General features: G+C 44.6%; 1 protein-coding gene across 1 annotated transcript in view; it reads left to right on the top strand.

The window, feature by feature from the left end:
• TDRD9 (tudor domain containing 9) overlaps positions 1-23,911 on the top strand; it is an 81,550-nt gene that overhangs the window by 24,884 nt on the left and 32,755 nt on the right. The window contains exons 4-12 of the mRNA XM_035105043.2: positions 857-1,078; positions 1,578-1,700; positions 2,665-2,745; positions 5,227-5,394; positions 12,060-12,163; positions 17,715-17,785; positions 19,178-19,232; positions 20,674-20,758; positions 21,574-21,631. Of these exons, the coding sequence (XP_034960934.1) occupies positions 857-1,078; positions 1,578-1,700; positions 2,665-2,745; positions 5,227-5,394; positions 12,060-12,163; positions 17,715-17,785; positions 19,178-19,232; positions 20,674-20,758; positions 21,574-21,631 (967 nt within the window). The remainder of the gene's footprint in view (positions 1-856; positions 1,079-1,577; positions 1,701-2,664; positions 2,746-5,226; positions 5,395-12,059; positions 12,164-17,714; positions 17,786-19,177; positions 19,233-20,673; positions 20,759-21,573; positions 21,632-23,911) is intronic.

Below are 23,911 nucleotides of genomic sequence, written 5' to 3'. Positions count from 1 at the left end.
TGTGGAGGGTCGTGTAGTCCAACTCAGCGTTTGAAATTCGCCAGGCGAAATTCGGCCACTTGTGTCCAAGTGAAGAAATATCGGGGGGTGGAATTCTACAGGATGCATTGTTGAGTGTGTGAAAACAGGCGTGCACCTCCATCTCCTGGTGGCGTCTCCACCATCTGGAGATGCACGCCTGTTTTCACACACTCAACAATGCATCCTGTAGAATTCCACCCCCACCCCCCGATATTTTATCTGCACGGTTGGAACCAATTTCAGGAACCAAAAACTGGAATGAAAAAATACAACTTTTCAGCTATCTGACCCCAAAATGGCAGCTGCTAGACATTCCGTTTTGGTGACTGTAACCCTGGTTTAAGGAGCCATTTGGCGCCCAGCTTATATATCTGAGTTTCTAACACTGGTCGAACCCCCTGCAAGAGGTCACGTGCAAGGGAACATGGACTGAAAGAGTAAGGCAAGGCCATGCATAGGATTTGAAGAAGCAGTGGAGAACAGGTGGTTTGCTGGTCTCAGTGTTTGCTGGACTGCAGCTTCCGCCCTCTCTGGCCAGAGGCCATGCTGATGGGGGCTGGAGTCCAACCACATTTGGAGGGCCACAGGTTCTCCACCCCTGCCTTAAAGGAGAGGAGAAGCACTTTGTGTTGAGGATAACGTTTGCAAGTGGGACAGAGGAGAAGCTTCTCTTGACCAACCCTCTGAATCCATCAGCGGGCAACAAAAGGAACCAAAATGTGGCTCCTTCTCTCTTTTTTCGAGTGAAAGAAGGTGATCAAAATCCAGAGAAGGGTCTTAAAGAATGTGGCTTGTCATCCTGCATTATGGTTCTGTGTTGTTGTTTTTTCTATAGATGATCTCCTTGATAGAAAGCAACTCTGTGCTAATTGTGCGTGGATCTACCGGCAGCGGCAAAAGCACTCAGCTTCCACAGTTTGTTTTGGACCACTCCGTGCAGCGCTCCACCTACTGCAACATCGTAGTGACTCAGCCTAGGAAAATTGGTGCCAGCAGTATTGCGAGGTGGATTAGTAAGCAGCGGTCATGGCCCCTGGGGGAACTTGTGGGCTACCAGGTACAGTGGCATGTTAACCCAACATTAAAGCACGTGTTGTGTAAAGCACCCACCTGACTCTCTATCTTCACCTTCTTCACTCTTGGATTGGACAGACCAAATCATCTGATTCTTAGACGGCCTTTGTTGTGCGCTGAAATAGAGGTTTAGTCGAATCCCAGTCTCATGAGCAGAAAAGGCATTTACCGTCCTGCTGCAGGTCTGTGGCTCAAGTTTCCGTAATGAATGACGACCAATTTTAGGTGTTTTCAGAAAGAGCCGCAATTTAATACCTTGTTGCTTGTTCTTCTGAGGACATTTCTGCTCCAGAACAGCTTCTTTTTCATTATGCTCAGGTGACACATGGGACAAACAAGGGTGCATTCCAGAGCGCCTTTTATACCAGCTCTTCCTGTGTGTGGGAACCATATCAACCAAAATCCGTTGCCTGCCACAAATGTTTTCATGATGCATGTTTGAACCAAAATGTGTGGTGCTTATATTTTTCAATGGTTTTTAGGTTGGCTTAGAAAAAGTTGCATCCAAGGACACGAGGCTGATTTATATGACGACGGGAGTTCTCCTTCAGAAAATAGTAGGGTCCAAAAGCCTTTCAGAGTTCACCCACGTCTTCATAGATGAAGTAAGTTGAGGGAAGATAAAAGATTGCACCAAGGCTGCTTTTCGTAGGAAATGTTTCCACCGGGCTCTTAATCTCACACCTTCTGCATGAGAATAGCGCTCGGATGCCTGTAATATCTGCGTTCATCATTGAGAGCTGCCAGGTTGGTGGGTACCAGGGGCCAGGGCCTTCTCTGTGGCGGCACCATATCTTTGGAGTGCACTTCCCATGGAAATGCAAATCATCGTCATCATTTATTACCTGCTCTTCACCAGCAGGTCCCAGGATTGCAACGATTTAAAATTCAAAATGATTCAAACATAGTACAACGACACAAATAGGGTGGGCCCTGAAAACACCCAATGGCCTGGCTAAAGAGGCGCTTCTTCAGCATACACCGAAAGCTGTATAGCGAAGAAGCCAGGCTCACCCCTGTGGAGAGGGAATTTTACAACTTAGGGGCTGCCACAGAAATTGAGCTTTCCTGGGCTGCTGCTGCCGCCACTCTCAACTTCCAAGAGTGGTGGAATGGTACCAAGAGGGCCCAACTGCTATTCTTAACACCTGGGAGGGTCTGTAGGGTCAGGATTTCAGGCCTAAGTTGTTTAGGGCTTTAAACCCTAATGTGAGCACCTTGAATTGGGCCGGGAAATGAAATGGCAGCCAATACAGTTTCTTTAGGGGTGAAGTGGGTCCTAAATCACACCCCAGCCAGTAATCTGGCTGCTGCATTCCCCCCCCCTTTTGTCTTGTTTTATTTTCCTTTCATACTCTGAACCGGTTCACGGTCAAATGATAACTCTGCACCTTTTTAGCAGCAACCAGGAAAGATGGGGTGAGAGAGGAAGAGAAATTTGCATGCCAGGGGTACCCTTCTGATCTCCTGACAATTAGCTAGGGAGAGCGCTGGTCTCTGAGCCCAGTGCAGCCCCAAAATTCACTTCACTCGTGTTAAGCCTTCTGATCTGCTGTGACCCCCCTGTAGGTGCACGAGCGTACCGAAGAGATGGATTTCTTGCTGCTGGTGGTCCGTAAACTGTTGCGCACCAATTCGCGATTTGTGAAGGTAAATTTAAACCACAAGTGAATGCATTCTGAAAATGCGAGATCAGCTTATCGTAATTCTGTGGCATGGAAATGATCTCCTAATACTGCGATGCTGCCTTTTTGGTGTTAGGGGTGTCGTGTAACAGCCTACCAGGCTCTCAAAGTAGTGACAGAGTAGGACTTAGACATCAGCATACAGGGACAAAGGACATCGGTCTTGCATCACAAACAGCCCTATCCTGAGATATCTGGTTGCCTTTTAAAGTCAATTAAGGCACACATTCTCTCTCCACCCCCACCCCCCCAGTTCTGCGCCTCCCAGGTTCCCTCCTTGTTCCTTTCACCAATGCCATCTGCTGCCAACTATCGCTCGTTCTCCAGCTGAAAAGGGCATCACAGCTGAATCCAGCCCATTCGAAGCCAGGAAACGCAGCTGGGAATGCCCCGGAGCAATCCCTGCACATCGGGCTTGGCGTGTTTTCAGCTGGAGCGCATCATGGTTGGGCATGCTGTTTCCCCTGGCATTAATAGTGTTCATCTGGGAGCATCTGCAGTCTTCAGAGTACCCCTCGTGCGTTTGCGATCTTTTCCGGCTCAACCCTCTGTTCATAGAACAGCGATAATGAAAACTGATTCCAACAGTTTCACTGTTGGATGAAAAGGCCGCATAGTGGTGGAAAGCGTTGATGTGCTGCGTAAATAACTATTCAGAAGCATGCCATCTCTTCTGAGAAGTTAACCGGCTTCCAGGGCTGATTCTTCAGGTACCCAACAGTGATGGGTGGCTGGTGCTCTAGGACAGCCTTTCCCTGATTGGTGGGGCCTCTGGAAGTTTTGGACTACAAATACTACAGCTGTGTTGGCTGGGGCTGATAGGAGTTGCAGTGCAAAACATTCAGAGGTTGGGAGAGGCTGTTGTAGTAGACAAGAGGCACAACGAAGGCAGCTATAGGAGGATAAGGCTATATCTTACCTCCACTGTTGGAAACGGTTGCGGTTGCTGTTGCCATCTGTCTGTCTCAACAAACAATGGATTGTGCCTCTGAAGGTGGTCAAACCGCTGTGTTAGCAGCACCGGAGTGACGCCCTAGGTGCCCAGATGACAAGCCCCCTCTCTCAGCCTCGTTCCGACCCCATCAAAGCTGGAAGTCAGGTCCTTCGTTATTCAGATCTAGAAACCCCCCACATTACTTTCTCAGGCATGCACTCTTGGGTTGGGGCAACTGGCTAAAATGTTTTAAACTGTAATATTTTTTGTTCTTCTGATTTGTTTTTTGTTGGGTTGATGTTGGTTAAATGTTTAGTTGTGGTTGGCGGTTATTTTAATTTGGATATAACTGCAACCTGTTTGTTGTTGTTGTTGTTGTTGTTGTTGTTGTTGTTGTTGTTGTTGTTGTTGTTGTTTGTTTCTATTGATTTATTGGTTTGTTTGTTGTTCATATAGGATATTTTGTTATTTAATGTTGGATGCTTTGTTGTGTTTTTATTTATGTTGTAAGCCGCCCAGAGTGGCTGGGGAAACCCAGGCAGATGGGCTGGATATAAATTTAAATATTTTTTTTTGATGTGGTCCAAAGGAAAGCAGGGCAATACATTTGGCACCAGCTTTGCTGCAGGAGTTGCCGGAAAGAGGCATACAAGGCACCATCCAACTGTGGATTTGTGTAGGGTTTACTTCTTAGCCTTTTCTTTTCCTGAAGATATACCCTACCACAAGGCAGCAGGGGTTTAGGACCAGAGTTTCCCTTTTCTTAGATGGGCTACCTTCCCAGGTTGGCGAGCCCCATCTGCCCCTCACTTTTTCTACAGCACATGCAAAAACCTCCTCCTTAACCGGCAGTGAGCCTCTAAATGCTAGTTGCTGGGAATTGCAATTGAGCAGTCCTACTTGGGAGCTTCTCACACTGGCTGACCAGATGCCTCTGGGAACAGGATGCTGGACTAGAGAGGCCACTGGCAGGGCCTGATTTTTGAGGCCTGATCATCTTGGTGACGAACCCTAGAAATGACATTTACACAGAGGGGATCGCATGACACTAGCAGAATGACATTTGGAAGCAGCACACACACCCCCCACTCTGATTTTGTGACACTTCGTATCTATTAACAAGAGGCACACGTTTTGCAGCAATATTGTGCCCCAAGGGTTATTAATTTTCCTATTGTGCACACTGAGTAAACAACGTTGTTGTTTTTCTTGTATGTACGAGATCAAATGTAGTCAACGTTTGAAACTATTGATACCCACGTCTCATCTCAAAAACACACACACACACACAAAGTGTCAAATGCAAACAGCTTTATTATTATTATTTATTAAATTCCCATAGCACCCTTTATCCGAGGAACACGTGGCAGTTTACAAAATAAAAACATAAAAATACATAACATAGTAACAAACAAAAACAATACCACCACCACCCAAAAAAATTCAGTACACAGTAGGAATTCAAGCCGTAAAGCTTCTGAAGCTTGTTTTCATACTTCTCCCTTTCCACAGGTAATTCTGATGTCTGCTACAATCAACTGCCAAGAGTTTGCCGACTATTTTGCTATCCCAGTCCGCAACAGGCTGTATCCGGCATATGTGTTTGAAGTAGAAGGCAAGCCTCATGCTATTGAAGAGTATTACCTCGATGACCTGAGGCCTATTATCAGTCATATCAGGGTATGGAAAACAACTGGCTTTGGTCTCTCTGTCTAGAATAACTTTGGGGGTGTTAAGGGTAAGAAGATGGGCTTAAAACCCCAAGACATTCCCCCTCTTCTTCTGGCATATGCATCAGGAGGTAAGAAAGGAAGAGGTTTAAAGTAGAGATTCCCCACCACCACTCTTAACATAACATCTTTCTTTTAAACCAGGTTTCAGATTCTGCATTGTCAGTGTAATGTGATCTAACGAGTGAATCCCGCTGAAGCATTGATTTAAATGGTTTCAGACTGAATTCAGCAGGGAGGGGAAGGGGCCAGTGGGAGAGGAGAAAATTAATTGGCTGTACACTCCAGGCAGGCGTATCTGTTAACAAGCAAGAGTGGCAATCAAAGGCAAACTGATAGACTCCTGCAGTCATGGAAGTCCCAATACGCAGAACAAAGAGTATCTGTCCTGTTATAACAATGTCCCGTCAGCATTCATGTATTTGACAGCAGTGTGTTGGCAACACCCATGGGACAGAACAGGGAGGGACGCTTATATAATCTTTCTGGATGTTTGTGAAAGATTCCTGGTGATGCGTGGCAAGTAAGAGAGTCAGGAAAGTTGACTAGGAAGTCTCTCCTTATCGGGTCAGATCAAGGTTTCTTTAGTGTGTGGTTGGACACAAAATCTGTGTAGTTGGGGGGAGGAATTTGCAGCTGGGAAGCTGATAATGTGCAGTTTGGAAAAAGAAAAAGAAACACCCGATTGTGGGCGATTAGGCACTTTAGGTGTTACATGTTTATGAATCACTTAAATGACAAGCAATGTCAGGGGCAGGATGCACAAAAATTATGTTAGGGTAGAACACACAGTTTCCATATTTAAAAGAAACAGCCCAAACCGTATTTAAAAGCATTTTGTCTTTCTTTCTTTGGCTGGAACTTCTTCACGTTCACCCTTCAGCACTTTGTCACCTTCTTCTTCATAAAGTTCTCCTCGTTTTGCACCTGATCTAAGCCAGATAGTTGGTGTGTAGTAGACTATACACTGACTATCCTCCCCCCCTTTAAAGTCTGATAGAGAATCTGCTTTTTAAAAACTTCCTGGATTGGATCTGTCAGACGTGTTACTGCTTCTGTCTATTAGGTTTCCTTGCCACTTGATTTCAAGCCCGACACCTTCATGTATGGGAAAGGGGCTGCTTTAGGATCCTGGCTCCCCTACCCCCAACCTTCTGAAAAGATTGTACAGCTTTAATCCTCCCATTATTGCTACTGTATTTTTCCCTCCTCTTCTCACTCCCCCTTCCGCCCTTTCCTGGCTTGCGGCCCTTCTTCTTTGCTTAGTAGGGAGGAACAAATAGGATGGTACAGGCGGTTGTGTTTTGTACCTTTAGGGCAACTCTGGAACAGCTTTGATAATAGCGCTGGAGCCCTTTTGGAGTTTTCCCTAGGAGAAAAGGCACCAAGCTTTGTTTGCTATTTTATGAAGGGTTTTGCATTTTTAAAATACAGTATATATATAAAAGCTGGCAGCAATAGGCGGTATCGAACACTTTAGTTCTGCTGATGCAGGGCACTTGAGCTAGTGTGGCCCCCAGCTCACCCTCAAAATCAGCCCCAGGGGGTTGGGCAACACTCTGGAGAAGCATTTTGGAAAGAGAGCAAGTGCCGCTGTACTAGTGGCACTGCCTTGGATGTAACTCTATGTAATGGGTTGGATGCCAGTTGGAAACTGGTGTTCTGGCCTCACAAGTCAGAGGAGGTGGGTCCAGGGATACTCAGCCTCCAACTGGGGAATCGGATCAGGCTCCTCATGCTGATGTGTTGAGAACCAACAGAGTTCAGCGCTGGTGGTCTGGAGCCTGTACAGATGATTGTCCTCTGAGCCTGACTCATCACATGAATCGGCCACCTGTTCTGGCCAGTGATGCAGAGAACAGAAATGGGGACCGGCGGGTTGGCCGTTTAGGAACCACAGTCTCTCCCTTTTCTTCTGGCCTGTGTCAGAGCAATGGGAGCTATCCATGGTGCTGCAACTACTAGCCTGGCTGGCTGCTGTGGAAATCTGGCACAGATGGCTTAGAACAGCTGCAGTTTCTTCTTTTTGTGTTTTCATAAAGGTACACAAAGGCTTAGAGCAGGCACCCCCAAACTGCGGCCCTCCAGATGTTTTGGCCTACAACTCCCCTGATCCCTAGCTAACAGGACCAGTGGTCAGGGATGATGGAAATTGTAGTCCAAAACATCTGGAGGGCCGAAGTTTGGGGATGCCTGGCTTAGAGCCTGATGCTGCACTGCAGTGCGTAGGCAGGTTCTGATGCTGAGCAGAAAGCACCCGTGCCAAAAAAAGCTTAGAGCAGCCTTTCCCAACCTCGTGCCCTTGGTTTATAAGTCCCACCTACCCCAGGCAGCTGCTATGCTAGTATAACATTTATGAATATGAGAAGGAATAGCATGATTGTTGTTGTTGTTGTTTAGTCGTTTAATCGTGTCCGACTCTTCGTGACCCCATTTTATTATTTGTTAAATTTCTGTATTATGGGAGTTGTAGTTCAGAAGAGGTAAGGTTAGAATGACGCACAAATTTGGAATTCTCGTTTTCAGTGAAAATACTGCACCACACCCTTTGCTTATGTTTACGGGGTGCTGACCTACTTGTCATTGGTTACTCTGTACAAGGCTCCATTTTTAGTTTGTGTCTGCATCCCGGTGCTTGAAACCCCCTTGACTACTTTTGCCAGTAGCAGAATGCTGCCACCACTCAGGAATGCCACTGGTCGGGGGGTGGGGGGTGGAGAATTCCTTTTAAGAAAAGCCCTGCTATTTGTATGCCACCTTTCCATAGTTAGAACCATACCGTGATCAACTCCCCCCCCCCTCCCCGGAAACCAATGTCCCGACTGTGGAAGGACGTGTGGTTCCAAAATTGGCCACCAGTTGAGTTAACAATGAGTTAATGGACTCATTGTTAAAAACATGTTTATGGAAGACAATCTTACGCGGCCACAAGTGATCACCGAAGAAGAAGAAGAAGAAGAAGAAGAAGAAGAAGAAGAAGAAGAAGAAGAAGAAGAAGAAGAAGTTAGAACCATGCTCAAGGTGGCTTGCAACATGAAAAGATTTACGTAGTCACTACGCATTTCAAAAATTTTATTTCTCCTATCTGAGGTGAGCTTTGTCTTTTACTTTTTTTAAAAAAAACACCACTACATTTACTTACTTGTTTGCAAAATGTTCTGTGCTGTCAACATTAAGAAAAAGTGCCGTAGTGATGAGTAGCACAAAAATCAACAATAAAATTTTATCAATGAAATCAAATGCAAAGCACATCACAAATCAGTAGATCGGATTATAATGCATCAACATAACTGGATCAGCCCTCAGGGGGAAAGCCTGGGTGAACAGACTTCCTTGCATGAATTGTTGTTGGATCTCAGCAGCTGCTTTTCCTCGAGAGTAGAGCAACTTGGGAGTACTTTGGTTTTTAAAGGCAAAATAAATTATTTAAAATTATTCTCGTATTATTTTTTTATTTCTCTGCTGGGCTCGTAAGAAGCCTGAATTGTGTTGGGTAAAGCTGTCTCCATCAGATTTGCTTCCAGTTTGAATGGGTCACTTCTGGCAGCCGGGATACCACTTGTGGACTCTTGTATTTGTCAAACTGCGAACTTCCCTGGTAAAACGCCCTGGCAGCTCCTGTCTTCGGAGATCGCAAAAAGAAAAAAGAAAAGCGCGGAAGCTTCAGCAAGGTGAAAACTCGAGCTCTGAAAGCTACTGAAGCAGAGAAACTCAAACTGATGGCTTTTGCATTCTAACAAGTAAGAATGGAACAATCCTTGGAGAAGATAGGAGATGAAATGGCCTGTCGCCTTCATAAAGTGGTTCACCAACCCATCCAGACCATCCAGTCTCACTGCCTTAGGTTAAATATAGGCAACTGTTCAAATGAAACTAACATCTTCACACAAGGCTTTGGGTTAATGGTCGTTGAGCAACAGTGTCAGGGAACCTCTCCAGATGTTGTGGATCTCAATTCTCGCCATCCCTGACCATTGGCTATGCTCACAGGCTGGAGGCAGTTGGGGTCCAACGTCATTGGGAGAGCTGCAGGTTCCCCATCTCTGCTGTGCAACATGGTTTTTTGTTTGTTTGCTAACAGTTTAGCATGCTTTATATTGTGATTCTTTGTTTCCAACATTGCAGGGGATGCTGAATGGCCCTTGGGGGGTCTCTTCCAACTCTGTGATTCTGTGTTCACATCTCTGCAGGACACCATGCATAGCGTGTGTTAACGTGTGCCCCCAAAAAATTGTTCGCAGCTTTGCTATCTCAGGATGGCCGAGTTTAGTACAGTGGTATCTTGGTTGTCAAACTTTGACTCCTGGAACCGTTTGAAAACCAAGGCGTAGCTTTTGATTGGCTGCAGGACCTTCCTGCACTCAATTGGAAGCCACATCAGACATTCAACTTCCAAAGATCGTTCGAAAAACGGAACACTCACTTCTGGGTTTTCGGTGTTCAGGAGCCAAAATGTACAAGTACCAAGGTGTTCGGGAACTGTACATAAATGGAACTTGTAAAAACCAGCAAGCTCTCTTTAAAAAGCATTGTTTAAGACAGCATTGATTGTATATACATTCAACAATAAAAGAAAGAAAAAAGGTATGCTGATGGAGATAACAGGAAGTCCAAAGATAAAATATTCTTTCTTTTTTCTTTTTGTAATCTGTAAGTTTTCTGTTGTTGTTGTTGTTGTTGTTGTTGTTGTTGTTGTTGTTGTTGTTTGTGCTTTTTGTATTTATATATACTTTTCTTCCTTCCCTTTCTCCATTTTGTTGAGAAAGGAGGGCCTGAGAGATTGTATGGGAAGTGTAAAAAAAATGTATATGTCTGGTGAAGGAAAAATAAATATCATTTGAATTTTTTTTTAAAAAAGCATTGTTTCACTATCTGTCTACTTCTATTACACACAATTTTTAAATATGTTGATTAGCCAGGTTTCTCTGACCTTAGAAAATAATTCATTCTTTAGCCAAGGGTAACAAAGGCTGTTCACTCAGGTGGAATTGCATCTCCTTTTAGAAGACTTTCGGTTAATTAACATTGTGAATTAGGCTTTTAAAAATGTACTGATGGAAGATTTGTGTTGGCTGGGAATTGGAAGTTTCCTTTCTCACAAATAGATTACATCTTACCAAAGATTGAAGGAAGCAGTTTCTTTATGTTCCGCAATCCGGAGCAGAATGTGCCCTTTTGTACTTCCTGCCTGTCAACTTTGGCACAATTGGGAAGAGAATAAAATCATACTAGAAGTCCTTCCAGAGGAAAAGCAGCTGTGCTTGAAATGTATCTGGAATTCAGTTGATCATAAAATAATCTCTGTATCTGTTGGTTGCCTGCCTTCAGTATCTTCTTGGGGTAGGGGTGGGGGAACCCACTGCCACCAAGGCTGTGTACACACTGTGTAAGCACATTCCCCCCCCCCCGCTCCAGAATTTTGGGCAACGTAGTTTACCCATCACCAAATTATACGGTAATTTCCCAACAACAATTAAACTATATCAGCCTCGTTTGGAGACAGACCTTCTGGTCTATCTAGCTCTGCACTGCTTACACAGACTGGCAGCAGCTCTCCAGGATTCTCTAACATGGGGGTGCCCCCCCCACCAAGGAATGCTGGGAATTGAACCTGTGACCTTTTGCATGCAATGCAGATGCTCTACCACTGAGCTCCCATCCTGTGAACCGTTCTGCCTCACCTTGCTTTTCTGTCCTACATCTCCTCTGATTTCCTTCACTCATCCCTGCTATTCACAACCCATCCCTGACCTCTTTTTTTAAAATACAATTTTACTTGTAAGTTTCAGTTATATCCATTTCAGTAGTTTTACAGTCATTTTAACATTTCAAAACTCTACTTCCTTCCTCCTCTTTCTCCGGTTCCTTAAATTTATATTTATCATTTCCTGCATATGCTGAATTAACTTATTCTTTTATTCATCTACTTTAAGTATTTATGAAACTGCAAGTTCTTACAATAATCCTGCCATTGTCCTTATCTGTTTACAATTTATTTGTACATATTCAATAAACCATTTCTATTCTTTTATAGAAAGTTTGTTTTCTTGATTTCTTATTTTTCCGGTAGGTTTCGCCATTTCTGCATAGTCCACGAGTTTTTGTATTCAGTCTTCTTTCGTTAGGACTTCTTTCGAATTTTGGGGCCAATAACATTCTTGCTGCTGTAGTCGCATACATAAATAAATTTCTATACTGTTTAGGTATAATTCCTAGAAGGAAAGATTCAGGTTTTTCCCCAAATGTTATTTTAGACATCTTTTTTCAATTCATTATATATCATTTCCCAGTAAGCTTTAAATTTTCTGCAAGACCACCACATATGATAGAAAGTACCTTCTTTCTCTTTGCATTCCCAACACTTACTCAATTTTGATTTATACATTTTTGCCAGTTTACTCCCTGTTAGACACCATCTATATAGCATTTTCATATAGTTTTATCTTAACATCTCTGACCTCTTCTTTCTGCATCGCCTGTCCATTCACCATTGTTTGCAAGACCAGGCAGGGAAGGTGTCATAATTCCTTTGGTGCCACCCCACCCCCGTATGCCAGCAATGTTTTATAAATAGCAAGAGTAATAGTAACCCCCCCCTTTTGCTCTACTCTCTAGATTCCTATGCAAGTTACTGAGGACCCGGTCATACCTGACGAGATGTACAGAGCTGCAGTTTCTCTGATCCAGTGGTTTGACCAGTTGGAAATGAAAGAGAGCAGGTGAGATTCTGTTCTTCCTGCTCCCTGTGCAGAGTTGCACAGGTGGGCTCTGCGCCTCCGAAGAAGAGACCTTGGAACATTCCGACCAGGAAATTGATGCTTGTCAGTGGTGTCTGGTAGGGCAGAAGGCAGGGAAATCAACAGTAGGTGGCGCCCAGAGATGATTATCTTATTATATGCCGCCCAGCTGACTGGGTTGCCCCTGCCGCTCCAGGTAGCTTCAGCTTTGTCCTCATCTTCCTTCCTGGTGAGTTCTACAAGGGCAATACTGAGGCAGAGGAGGAAGCAGCTGACAGGCAGTGCCACCCCCAGACTTGTTATGAGTAAGAAATCAGGCACGTGTTGCCCGGCTGAGGGCAGACTGAGGTTGGGGGCTCAGTGCCCCATTCAGCCTAAAGGACTGCCGTATTTTTCACTCCATAAGACGCCATAGTTTTTAGAGGAGGAAAGGGGGAAAGCCCCATTTTTTGGGAATCAGCTCACAGTTGTGCAGCTTCTTTTGCAAAAGGGAAAAGCCCCGTTTTTTTGAGGATCAGCTCAAAGTTGTGCAGCTTCTTTTGGAAAGGGGAAAAGCCCTGTCTTTTTGAGGATCAGCTCAAAGTTGTTGAGCTTACTATGCAAAAGGAAAAAAAATCCTGTTTTTATAGGGTTCAACTCACAGTTCTGCAGCTTCTTTAGGAAAGGAAAGGGAGCCGTTTCTACAGTTTCCAAGCAGATAATCTAATCTGCCAGTCACATGTCGCAACAAAAAGCCTCCGTCTGCAGAACAATCAACAATGGAGGCCAGGGCAAGGGGCCGGGGTGGGAGCCAGCGATCGACCATTTGCTCCATAAGACACACAGACATATCTTCTTAATGTTTAGGAGGAAAAAAAGCGAAAAATACAGTAGCCTCTACTGGGCTTGCCCCCCTTCTCCTTAAAGGGTGCCTTCAATGCACTGTAGAGGTGGGGACTTGAATGTTCCCCCATAACGAAACCAGCATTCCCTGCAGATGTTGTGGTTGGAGTCGGTCAGTTCGGGAGGAACACACTCGAGTTGACATTGATTGAGCCCCTTTAATGCAGAATTCCTAAATGAATTCCTGTGCTCAAGATGAAAACGACACCGCCAGAACATCCCCGGGGCCATGTTTTCCGCAACTCCCCTGCTGCGTGTCCTGCCCCCTAGTTTTTTGGGTGCTTCTCAAGAGTCTGTCCCTCTCTGGGAAGGTCTTTGGTCCCTTGTCTCTTGGCAAGAGTTGCGATGTGCTGCAGACCGTCTTAACCTCTTCCTGTAGAAGTGTCTGGGCCCAGGCCACTGCCAGGTTGTCGCTGGGCTGATGGAGGTGTGTGTGTCTGTCTTGTGTGCTGTGGCCTTGCTGTGTGTGTTCTGATGCAGTGGTGTGCACTGGGTTGTGTGTGTGCCTGACTGACCAGCATAGGTTCTTTGCCTCCATCTATATATGAGCTGAGATGGGCATCATCACTAGCACAGCCTATGTACGGTTGGACTTCGCGGTGCTTTTAAGGCTATCGGGGACATGTCTGTTCTTGGTTTTCTTGGTGCTGTTTTCCAGTTGTATGTTTCGTACCTCCTACATTGAGTGGGTATAAAATATGCCAACCATTTCGCCGGTGCAGTGGTGCCGTATTCCCCCCCCCCAATCTGATTTTTTTTCTGCCCAGATCTAGATTAGGGTTGTAAACATGGATTAGAAAATCGAACATCTTGGCACCACATTCCAAGATATGTCCCGATACTTGCTGCTTTTTCTTGCCTGTTTTTGTGCACTGATGCAAATTCTACATAGACCAATACGTGTTTGGGCTTTGCAGATTTTGTTTATTGCTTTGTTTGCATTTAAAAAGACAGCTGTGTTTGAGTGTCTCTCTAAACCAGGCTTCCCCAAACTGCGGCCCTACAGATGTTTTTGGCCTACAACTCCCATGATCCCTAGCTAGCAGGGTCCAGTGGTCAGGGAAGATGGGAATTGTAGTCTCAAAACATCTGGAGGGCCAAGGTTGAGGAAGCCTGGATTAAGGTATGTCAAATGGAAGAGTTTGTTTTGATAGCTGCAGGGCAAGATTGAATCTCTCTCTCTCTCTCTCTCTCTCTCTGTGTGGTTTATGGATGAAATCATTTCAGAGATAGAAAATTGCAATGAGAACTTCTTATATGGATGGGGGAACCCCAATGCGCTTTCTCCTCAGCGCTTTCTCCCTCCCTCCCTCCCTCCCCCCCCTCTCTCTTTCTCTCTCTCTCTCTCTCTCTTTTCATCTTATCTTATTTTGATACTTAATGTCCATGTTAGTTCAGAGTGCAGAACGGATTAAGGCAATGTAATCTGCTGTGCTCTGCAGCCTTTTGAGTAGCCTGGCATGCAGTGACTGCAAAAATCTGAAAGCCTCATAAGGCCGGCTCCTAACTTAAAATTGGATTCTATTGAGATTTTTAGGACCCGTCTTGTTGATAAGAGGTATTATAAAAGAACAGAGTCCTCTATCATCACCTCTTTTTTACAGTCTAGTAATTTTAACAATTTGGAGAGAGCTTGTTCTTGCAAGACTTCCAGGGTTGCCTTGTATTTATCAGAGTGCAGTTTCATAATAAGAAAATAAACAGCGGGGAAAACATTCACGGACAGATAATTGCTTTGTTTCGTGGTAATGTATGACCTTTTTTTTTTTTTTGAGAAATATGGCTTCTCTGCACTGCCCTCTCCATTGGATATCTGACCTAGTTTTAAGTCAGAACAAGATACTGTTTTTAAAATAGCTGCTGTTAACCTCAATCCTAATGCTTTTTTTACTGTCATAATCTCATCGAGATAAGGAAAATTACACTAGAACAAGTAGATTTTAGATTGCAGCTGCGAAGATGGGAAATTGCCTTACGCAGGGTTGGGAAGATAGTTCCACCTAGCTTAGTACTGTCGACTGTGATTGGCCTTCCATTATTTCAGGTGTGTGTGTTTCTTTCTCAGCCCTAGCTGGTGATGCTAAAAATTGGACCTGGCAGCTTCTGCATTAGAAACAGAGAAGGGGCACCCTTCTCAAACAGGGGGCCACATTCCCTTCCGGGGAACCTTTAGGAGGCTGCAGGCCAATCATTGGGAACCCCAGAGGCCAAAGTGGGCAAAGCAACAATTCAGATTTCACCTTCATACAGTAGCTTCCGCACACACTGATACCGTAACTCCCTCTGTTTCCTTTATCAAGGCAGCCTACAGACATTCCAGCTGTGCAAAACATTTGAACAGAGGGTATCAAATAGGACTTATGTAATATGTTGCATTCTATCCTCTGGATGCTGTTAGTGAAGTGAATATCTGCAGCATTTTATATTGAGGTCTCATTATTCCTATGAAGCAGAAGAGATTTGCAAAACTGACTTTTTTTGTATTCCCTTATAAAGAGGCTAGCAGTACCGTCCCCCCCCCCCGATTGATCAGAAAAGCTCATAATTGGGGTGGCGGGGGGTTAGCTTCATAGTTTTTTGCAGGGTGCCGTTTTGAGTTCTATTAAAATTATTGTTAAAGGGGGCCAGGTGGCAAATGATTTTTTTTGGGGGGGGGATCTGCCTCAGAACTCCTAGACCTGCGGCCAGTCACATTTCAGATTTTGAGAGTGCTGGAGATGGCAGCAAAAAAATGAGCTTGTGGTGCATACACACTAGTCAATGGTTAGCTGATAGGTAACATTAAAGTCTGTATCACTTTGCAGAGCACCCATTTCCCTAATCTGGTGTCCTTGAAATGTTGTTGTTCTACAACACGGGTGTCAAACACAAGGCCCGGGGGCCAAATCCGGCCCGCCAGACCTTGTCATGTGGCCCGCCGAGCGCCCCAGCCAGCGGGACCCAGCAGTGGGACCTTGCTGCTGAAGCGCCGATCCAACAAAGCGCCGACAAACAGCTGGGGCCGGGGAAATGCTTTTTGCCCCTGGGTCCCTTCGCGCTCTTTTCTGGCGCTGAATCAAGGCGGCGACCCCCCCTTCCCTTTCTTTCTTCCTCTCTCTCGTTCTTATTCTTTCTTTCCCTCTCCTTCCTTCCTTCTTTATCTCTGTCTTCTCTCCCTCTTTCTTTTTCTTTCCTTCTTTATTCCTTCTTTCCTACTCTTCTATCTCTCACCTCTTTCCTTCCTCTCTCCCTCCTGCTCCCTCTTTTCTTTCTTTCTTTCTTCCTTACTTCCTTCCTTCCTTCCTTCCGTCCTTCCCAACTTTCTTCCTCTCCCTCATTCTTATTCTTTCTTTCCCTCTACTTCCTTCCTTCTTTCTCCCTTTCCGTCTTCTCTCCCTCTTTCTTTTTCTTTCCTTCTTTATTCTCTTCCTTATTTCCTACTCTTCTTTCTCTCCCCTCTTTCCTTCCTTCCTTCCTCTCTCCCTCCCACTCCCTCTTTTCTTCCTTCCTTCCTTCCTTCCTTCCTTCCTTCCTTCCTTCCTTCCTTCCTTCCTTCCTCCCTCCCTCCCTCCCTCCCTCCCTCCCTCCCTCCCTCCCTCCCTCCCTCTCTCCCTCTCCCTCTCCCTCTCCCTCTCCCTCTCCCTCTCCCTCTCCCTCTCCTCAGAAACAAGGGATGCTGCTTTATACTTCTGGCCCATAAACCCTGGAACCAGAGCAGCTCCAGTGAGTCAACCTCAGCCAGTCCCTTTGGTGAAGGGTGGTGGCTCACTGGCAGAACATCTGTCCTGCATGCAGAAGGACCCCAGCATCTCCAGGTACTAGTAGCTCTGCAAAGGTCCTGCATGAAACCCTAGCGAGCCTCCACCACCCAGTGCAGTTACCAAAAATCATTTTTCAATAAATTGTACAAGAATTGTACATTTGAATATCTACTTGCCATTATTCTGACTATGTTTCTGCTTTCAGAGCTAGTTATTACTTACATTATTACAAAAAACAGTAATAATTGAATGCAGTGACAATAATTTATGATAATAAAGAGTGGACACATATTCCTACAGATACAACCGGCCCTTTGAGGGTGACCAAACTGCTGATGCGGCCCCCGATGAATTTGAGTTTGACACCCCTGTTCTACAACGTCCATTATCCCTGACCGTGGGCCATGCTGGCTGAGGTGGTTGGCTAGAAAATGGGGAAGGCCACTCAGATTCCTATTGTGAATAAAACATAGATACACAGTTCAAAAGCATATGTTTTTCAGCTGCTAGAATTACTCCAAAATATCTATTCTATTTGTTACATTGCCATTTTTAGGAGATGCATTCCAGTGTCAGCTGCTGTGATGTAAAGAGAGCGCTTGTAAAAGCTTGTTACACAACACGTTTTTGAAATATAATAGGGAATAAGAACGCATCCCTTTCTGTTAAGGCTGTTGTAGGCTTCTTGCTCTTAGCTTCTTCATGCATGTATTTTACAGAAATTGTAGCTCCAGGTAACACTTTGTAAACACATCTGTTCAATTAGCCGAATAACTTTAAACACAAAGGGAAGCTTCCCTCGTTGGCATTGTGAGCGAATCTGTTCCTTAGGCCTTTTTTTTTTTTGAAAAGTAGATCATTGTTGCTTTTAACGTGAAACTAATGCATACTGTCTCTTTTCCTAAAACCAGAAAAACACATGCAGACATCCAGAGTTTGGACTTCATGTCTGAGCGTGGCAGTGTGCTGGCATTTTTACCTGGTGAGGTTTGTTTTTATTTTCTTGGGATGGAGGAGAAACTGTTTGTTAACATGTGAGGAAATGTTACCAAATCTTTGTCGTTTGGGCTGCGGTTTCTTTGTGTAGAGTTAGGCAGATAACCTTACACAGGGCCAGACTATTTGTTCTTTATAGCCTAGTTGCCTGGCAGTGGTTTTCCAAGGACTTGGGCAGAGGTATTTCAAATTTCCTGCTACCTGATTCCCCCCCCCCAAGTTTAATAATGCTGAGAATTATTAAACTTGGGACCTTATCTATGCACTCTTATGTATGGGTTCTCTCTTTGAACTCCCAGTTTTGAATGGGCCTAGCCCGTGGGTAGGCAAACTAAGGCCCGGGGGCTGGATCTGGCCCAATCGTCTTCTAAATCCGGCCCACGGACGATCCAGGAATCAGCGTGTTTTTACATGAGTAGAATGTGCCCTTTTATTTAAAACGCATCTCTGGGTTATTTGTGGGGCACAGGAATTCATTCCCCCCCCAATATAGTCCAGCCCACCACAAGGTCTAAGGGACAGTGGACCGGCCCCCTGCTGAAGATGTTTGCTGCCCCCTGGCCTAGCCGGATGAGCTGAAGTGGATTATGTGTGCTCATTCTTTGGCTCCCTCATCAGGAATAAAAGGGAACAGCTTCATCAAGATTGGCCTTTGCCATTGGCCAGGAGTATGAACTTAGCTGCCAAGTATCCCGTTTTTCACGGGAAACCACCGGATTTTAATCCGTTTCCCGCTGTTCTCCCGAATGGAGAAAAATCCTGGAAATCCCCCAGATTTCCTACCTGCCAGGGAGCCTCCATTTTGGGTGCTGCTCTGCCCATGTGTTGGCACCAGAAATAGGGCAGAGCGGCACCGGAAATCGCTTCTATGCAACTTCCTGTGCCGCGCCGCTGCTGATCCCGCTTTTTTCAGTGGGAGACTTGGCAGCTATGAGTATGAAGCCTGTGAATTGGTCAGGCCTGATGCAAATACTAGCTTTTGGCTGTTACCTGGTCAACTGAGACCATCTTCCTGCTTAATTTGAGGCTCTAGAAACCGAACACCACCCTCCAAGATATGGCAACCAACACTCAGCCTCTCAACCGAGTCTGGAACATCCTGGGCCGTAAATGTTGACAACTTGGGTGAAGGTCATAGGGAATGCCACAGACACAGCACAATAGCAGGGGTGTGAAATGCGAATATAAGCCGCAATCTGAGCACTTGGCTGGAGAATCAAAAAGTGTGAACGCAAACCAGATAGGAGACGTTTGTTCGGGGTGAAAGCCGCTTGCAGTTGAATAAACAATCTTCCAGATGACTATGAATAATTTTTTACTTCTTTAGCTCCGAGTCAACATGCAGCGTGCTATTTATCGGTTATTTTTCACCCTCCAGGTTTGGCAGAAATAAATCGCATGCATGAGCTTCTCACGATCATGGCTCACAAGAGGTGAGTTGTAATCTGTTTATGGTGAGAGGCGCTGTGGTGCTAGTCCTGTAGAATAAGGTCATTCTCTCTCCCCGCCCCCGCCCCCAAATATATTTTCCTTTAGCTGCAGTAAGCTACATGGATAGGACAAAATTAAACAAAGGCCGCATGCACTCCCTACATTTAACACATTTTTAAAGTATGTGACTCCTCCAAGGAGTGCTGGAAACTGTAGTTTACCCCTCACAGAAATAGAATTCCCAGCACCATTAACAAATTACAGTTCCCAATTCCGTGGGGGGGGGGGAGGTGGATGTGGTTTAAGTGCATGGTATGTGCACAGTCACATTTCATGAAGATAAAGCGTTTGGTGTAATAGCACAGAAAGCTTGAGAGATCCTATTTGGGGCAGCAGAAGGGTGAAAGAGAAACTATTATCCTACAAGTTCCCTTTTACAACTGTGGGCTGATTGTTTGTTTATTCACAGTAGGCGCGCAAATTGCACTCACTTTACTTGTGTGAACGCAGCTTTATGTGCTTGGTGGCCAGCCGATAACACACAAATTAAATGCATATAAGGCAGCGAGCTTAAAAGCTCTTTCTGCACCTGCTCTCCACCTGCCTTACTTTGCGTGGCCATCCAAGATCTTGCAAAGGCCTCCGGAGCCTGTGGGAGAGTTTCCCAGAGCCCAGTAAGACCTTGTAAACTCTGGAGAGGTCTTGCATGGCTCTGGAGACCCTTGTGAAATCTCAGACGGCCCCATGAGATCTTGCATGGGCTCTGGAAGGTAAGATTGCTTGTGCATATGCGATTTCGGCTTTACACGCTACCCTCCCCCTCCGGAAAATAACCCCTGCACAAGATCCAGTCTTATTTACTGCCCTCTTGCAAAACATCAGGGTGATGTGCAGCAACATAAAAAACTGCAAAAGCAACACAGAGCCATCATTAAACCAATTTAAGAAAAAAATAAACAACTGCTTGGGCACTTTTATGGGAATAAAAAGTCTTTGAGAGATGCCTGGAAGTCAAAAGCAAGGATGCCCGCCAGATCTCTGCCGGATGTTTGTTCCATACCAGGGGACCAGCAGTGCCAATGCCTGGTTGTGTCCTTCCATTGCTACTGGGGCCACTTCCAGAATGTTGCTATTTTGCCAGTGGGTTTCGGTTGTATGCGGTCAAATTTAGCTTGCACAGTTAAAGTGGGGTTGGTGTTGTTGGGTGACAAACTTGTCTCCGCCCCGCAGGACTTTCTGCACTAAGGCAGGGGGCAGCAAAGTGCGCTGGGATAATGGTTCTTGAGGCGGTATAATACCAGTGCAAACAGATCACAGCGATAGCTCGGTAAACAGCGGGCATGGGATTACCTCCCGGAAAACTTTGAGAAAATAAATAGAGATGAATGCTCAATAAGCAGGTGGTTTGGAAGAGCTGCAAGTTTCTCAAATGCGTTTCCTTAGGTTGCAAGTATATCCGCTGCATTCCAGCGTCACCTTAGAAGAACAGAATAATGTGTTCTTGGCTCCAGTTGCTGGTTACCGAAAGGTGAGATTTTTGAACAATGGCTTCAGTAGTATTTGTTAATTTATAAATCTCTTTTTACATGCATCTCAAGGCTTATTTACAAACATGCTAAGATGCCCAGTTTTTATAAAAAAAAATTAAAGTAGCTATCGCAGACCATCCACATGCACCCCATATAGTCTTCTAATCTAAATAGCTTGGGGCTAGGATACCTGAAACATTATCTATTCCCATAGGTAAAGGTAAAAAGGTAAAGGACCATACCTACCTGGACAGGTCAGTTTCTGAGCCCCTTCTCCAGGTGCCTTATCCAAATGAGAGGCACCGGATAGCTGCTGGGGACGAGGACTTGCTGGTGGTGGCTCCTGGTTAGAAAATGTGCTTGCCTGGTGCTCACATTATTATGGTTCTTTGTGTGCCTAGTGAACACATTTTGTATTTTCTCCCAGGGTTTGAAATTAATCTTTTGGTGCTGTTTATGATTTTGCTATTGCTGGTGGTGTCTTTGTCGCTCTTATATCTGTCATGGATGCTTTAGCTGAGATTCTTGTATTGAAAGGGGGTTGGACTAGTTGACCCTTGAGATCCCTTCCAGCTCTAAAGTTCTATGATTCTACTTGGTCATATATGCTGCATATAAATAATAGCAATAATTTTTGCTGTGATTATTTGCTTTCTTGTGGGTTTTTTTAGGCTTGCTTTTTTATATTACGGCTAGTAAATTGTATTATTGTTGGGCAGCCTTTAAATGCCGTTAATTAAATAAATCATGTAAATCATTAAATGAACAATTTCTTGTTTCCTCTTATTTCTTCTTTTTTAAAATCCTCATGTAGATCATTCTGTCTACAAACATTGCAGAGAGCTCTGTAACAGTTCCAGATGTCAAATACGGTAAGCATGTTTTGATGCATTATGGTCATAGGAATAAAAATAAGTATTTGTATGTTCTGCTTTTCTTTTCTTCTAGCCTTATTGATAAATCAACATTTAAAACCCTTTGAGCTGTTTGCTTCAGAACATAAGGTCCCTGGGTCCCTGTTTTACTATGCAAGGCAGAATTGCTAAAGTCTTTATCTCCCTGTCTTGGAGCTCTCTCTCAAAGGCACATTTAAAATTAGGATGCAGTGTTCTTTGTGCCAAAAATTCAAATTCTGCCCCAAGGAAAAGTTGTATTTTGTTCTGGGAGGAAAGTCAGGAAGAGGGAGTTTTATGGCTTTTGGCAATAACTACTCACATTAAATTAGGTATATTATTTTAATTTACTGTGATTCATTCAATTTGCATAAAATCAAGTGCAGTTGCTTGGGGTGCTAGTTTGGTAAGCACCAGAAAGGTAAAGAAAAGGGGGGGGGGAGGTTGTAGGACAGAGAAGTGGGAGTAGCATTTATTGTATTCATACTGTGGTTAGCATGTGTTGAGTAGATGTAAGGAAGCTCCTCACGTATACAGAAGCCTGGCTTTTTGAGTCTTTTGCAGACAAGTTGCTTGCATTTTTTTTTTTACCATAGGGGCTAGAAACTTGCACGTTTAAAAGTAGAGATTGAAAGCTCTTGGCAAGCCAGATATTATAATGTCACATGGAGTATAATGGTCACAAGGCAGAGGCCATTAGCCATACCAAACTTGTGCAGAAACCAGCGACACTTTACAACACTATTTTTAAAGTATCAGAGTTCAGCAGCACTTAGATTGTTCCATCTTCTGGGTTGTACACAAATTGCTCACACCAAAGAATGCTAAGCATGCAAATTGGTGGCCCAAGTTGGGTTCTTAAGTGCTTTTTTATTTCTGTGAGATTAAAGTGTTGGTTGTTGTTTTTTTTTTTACTTTGCTAGCTTCAACACGAACTGTTTAGTCTGGAACTGCCATCCTTGGTTCGCTCACATTTCTTTAAATAGGGAATTCAGGCAATATTGTTGGCAACCCGGTACATTCTAGTGTGTTCTATATTGTACCTGTGTTTCTCTTTCACATCTGATTTGCGGAGATTTTGTCCACTTCAAATGGAACTGTCGCTCCAGCCTGCCAAAAGAAGACTGCCGAAATTTTGCAGCACTACTGTACTGTTCAGTTGAAGGTTCCTCCATTTGTCATCTTCCCATGTCATTGCTTCCTGCCTAGTGGAGATATGGCATCATTGACTCTCGTTTTATTGACTATGAGTATGCATGCCTTACTTACAGCTTTACTTGAATTACATTTTCTTTCTTTTTTTTAAGGAAAGCGAAGAAAACTTAACCAGGAATTGAAGAGCACACAGTCTGCTCAGAAAAGAGCAAACTAAGTTTAGTGCTTTAGTACCCTTAGAAAAGAAAGCAAGGGGAAGAAGCTTTGAAGAGGAACCTTCAAACTAAATTTGAAGGGGATCTTATGTTGAATAAGACGCATCATGAGTAAACATTATAGCAAGCATCTTCACCATGGGGAAGCTGTTGCCTGATGACATAGCGCTATATGAAGTGTTGTATGATCTTTTAAAAGTCTGCTTTCAGCCAATTGCACAAAAATATGATCACACCATTGGGATGCGGGTGGCGCTGTGGGTTAAACCACTGAGCCTAGGGCTTGCCGACCAGAAGATCGGCGGTTCGAATCCCCGCGACGGGGTGAGCTCTGTGGCTCGGTCCCAGCTCCTGTCAACCTAGCAGTTCGAAAGCACGTCAAAGTGCAAGTAGATAAATAGGTACCGCTCCAAGCGGGAAGGTAAACGGCGTTTCTGTGTGCTGCTCTGGTTCACCAGAAGCGGCTTAGTCATGCTGGCCACATGACCTGGAAGCTGTACACCGACTCCCTCAGCCAATAACGCGAGATAAGCGCCACAACCCTAGAGTTGGTCACGACTGGACCTAATGGTCAGGGGTCCCTTTACCTTTTACGATCACACCAGCATGAAAGGACTCTTAACGCAGGAGAAGCCTTTGTGCTCAAGATGTGCGCCCTTGCTCAAGCGCCGTAGGCATCAACTGGCCTAATATGATAGGAGCATTGCTTTTTAAAAACCAACTCTTTTGAATGCTGTATTGCAGTGATGAATTTGTGTGTGTGTGTGTGTTTCGCTAGAGAGGAAACCTGCTTTGAGGCCTATAAAGTGTGAGCTGGCTGTTGGCAGCAACATGAAGCATCTAAACAATTATGCGGAGAGACACAAATGCAAGATCAAGACCTTCCGAT

This window comes from Zootoca vivipara, chromosome 1, assembly GCF_963506605.1.
Source record: "Zootoca vivipara chromosome 1, rZooViv1.1, whole genome shotgun sequence".
Classification (NCBI taxonomy): domain Eukaryota; kingdom Metazoa; phylum Chordata; class Lepidosauria; order Squamata; family Lacertidae; genus Zootoca; species Zootoca vivipara.
The sequence above is the reverse complement of the archived record's forward strand: the minus strand, read 5'-3'. Positions and strand labels throughout refer to the sequence as shown.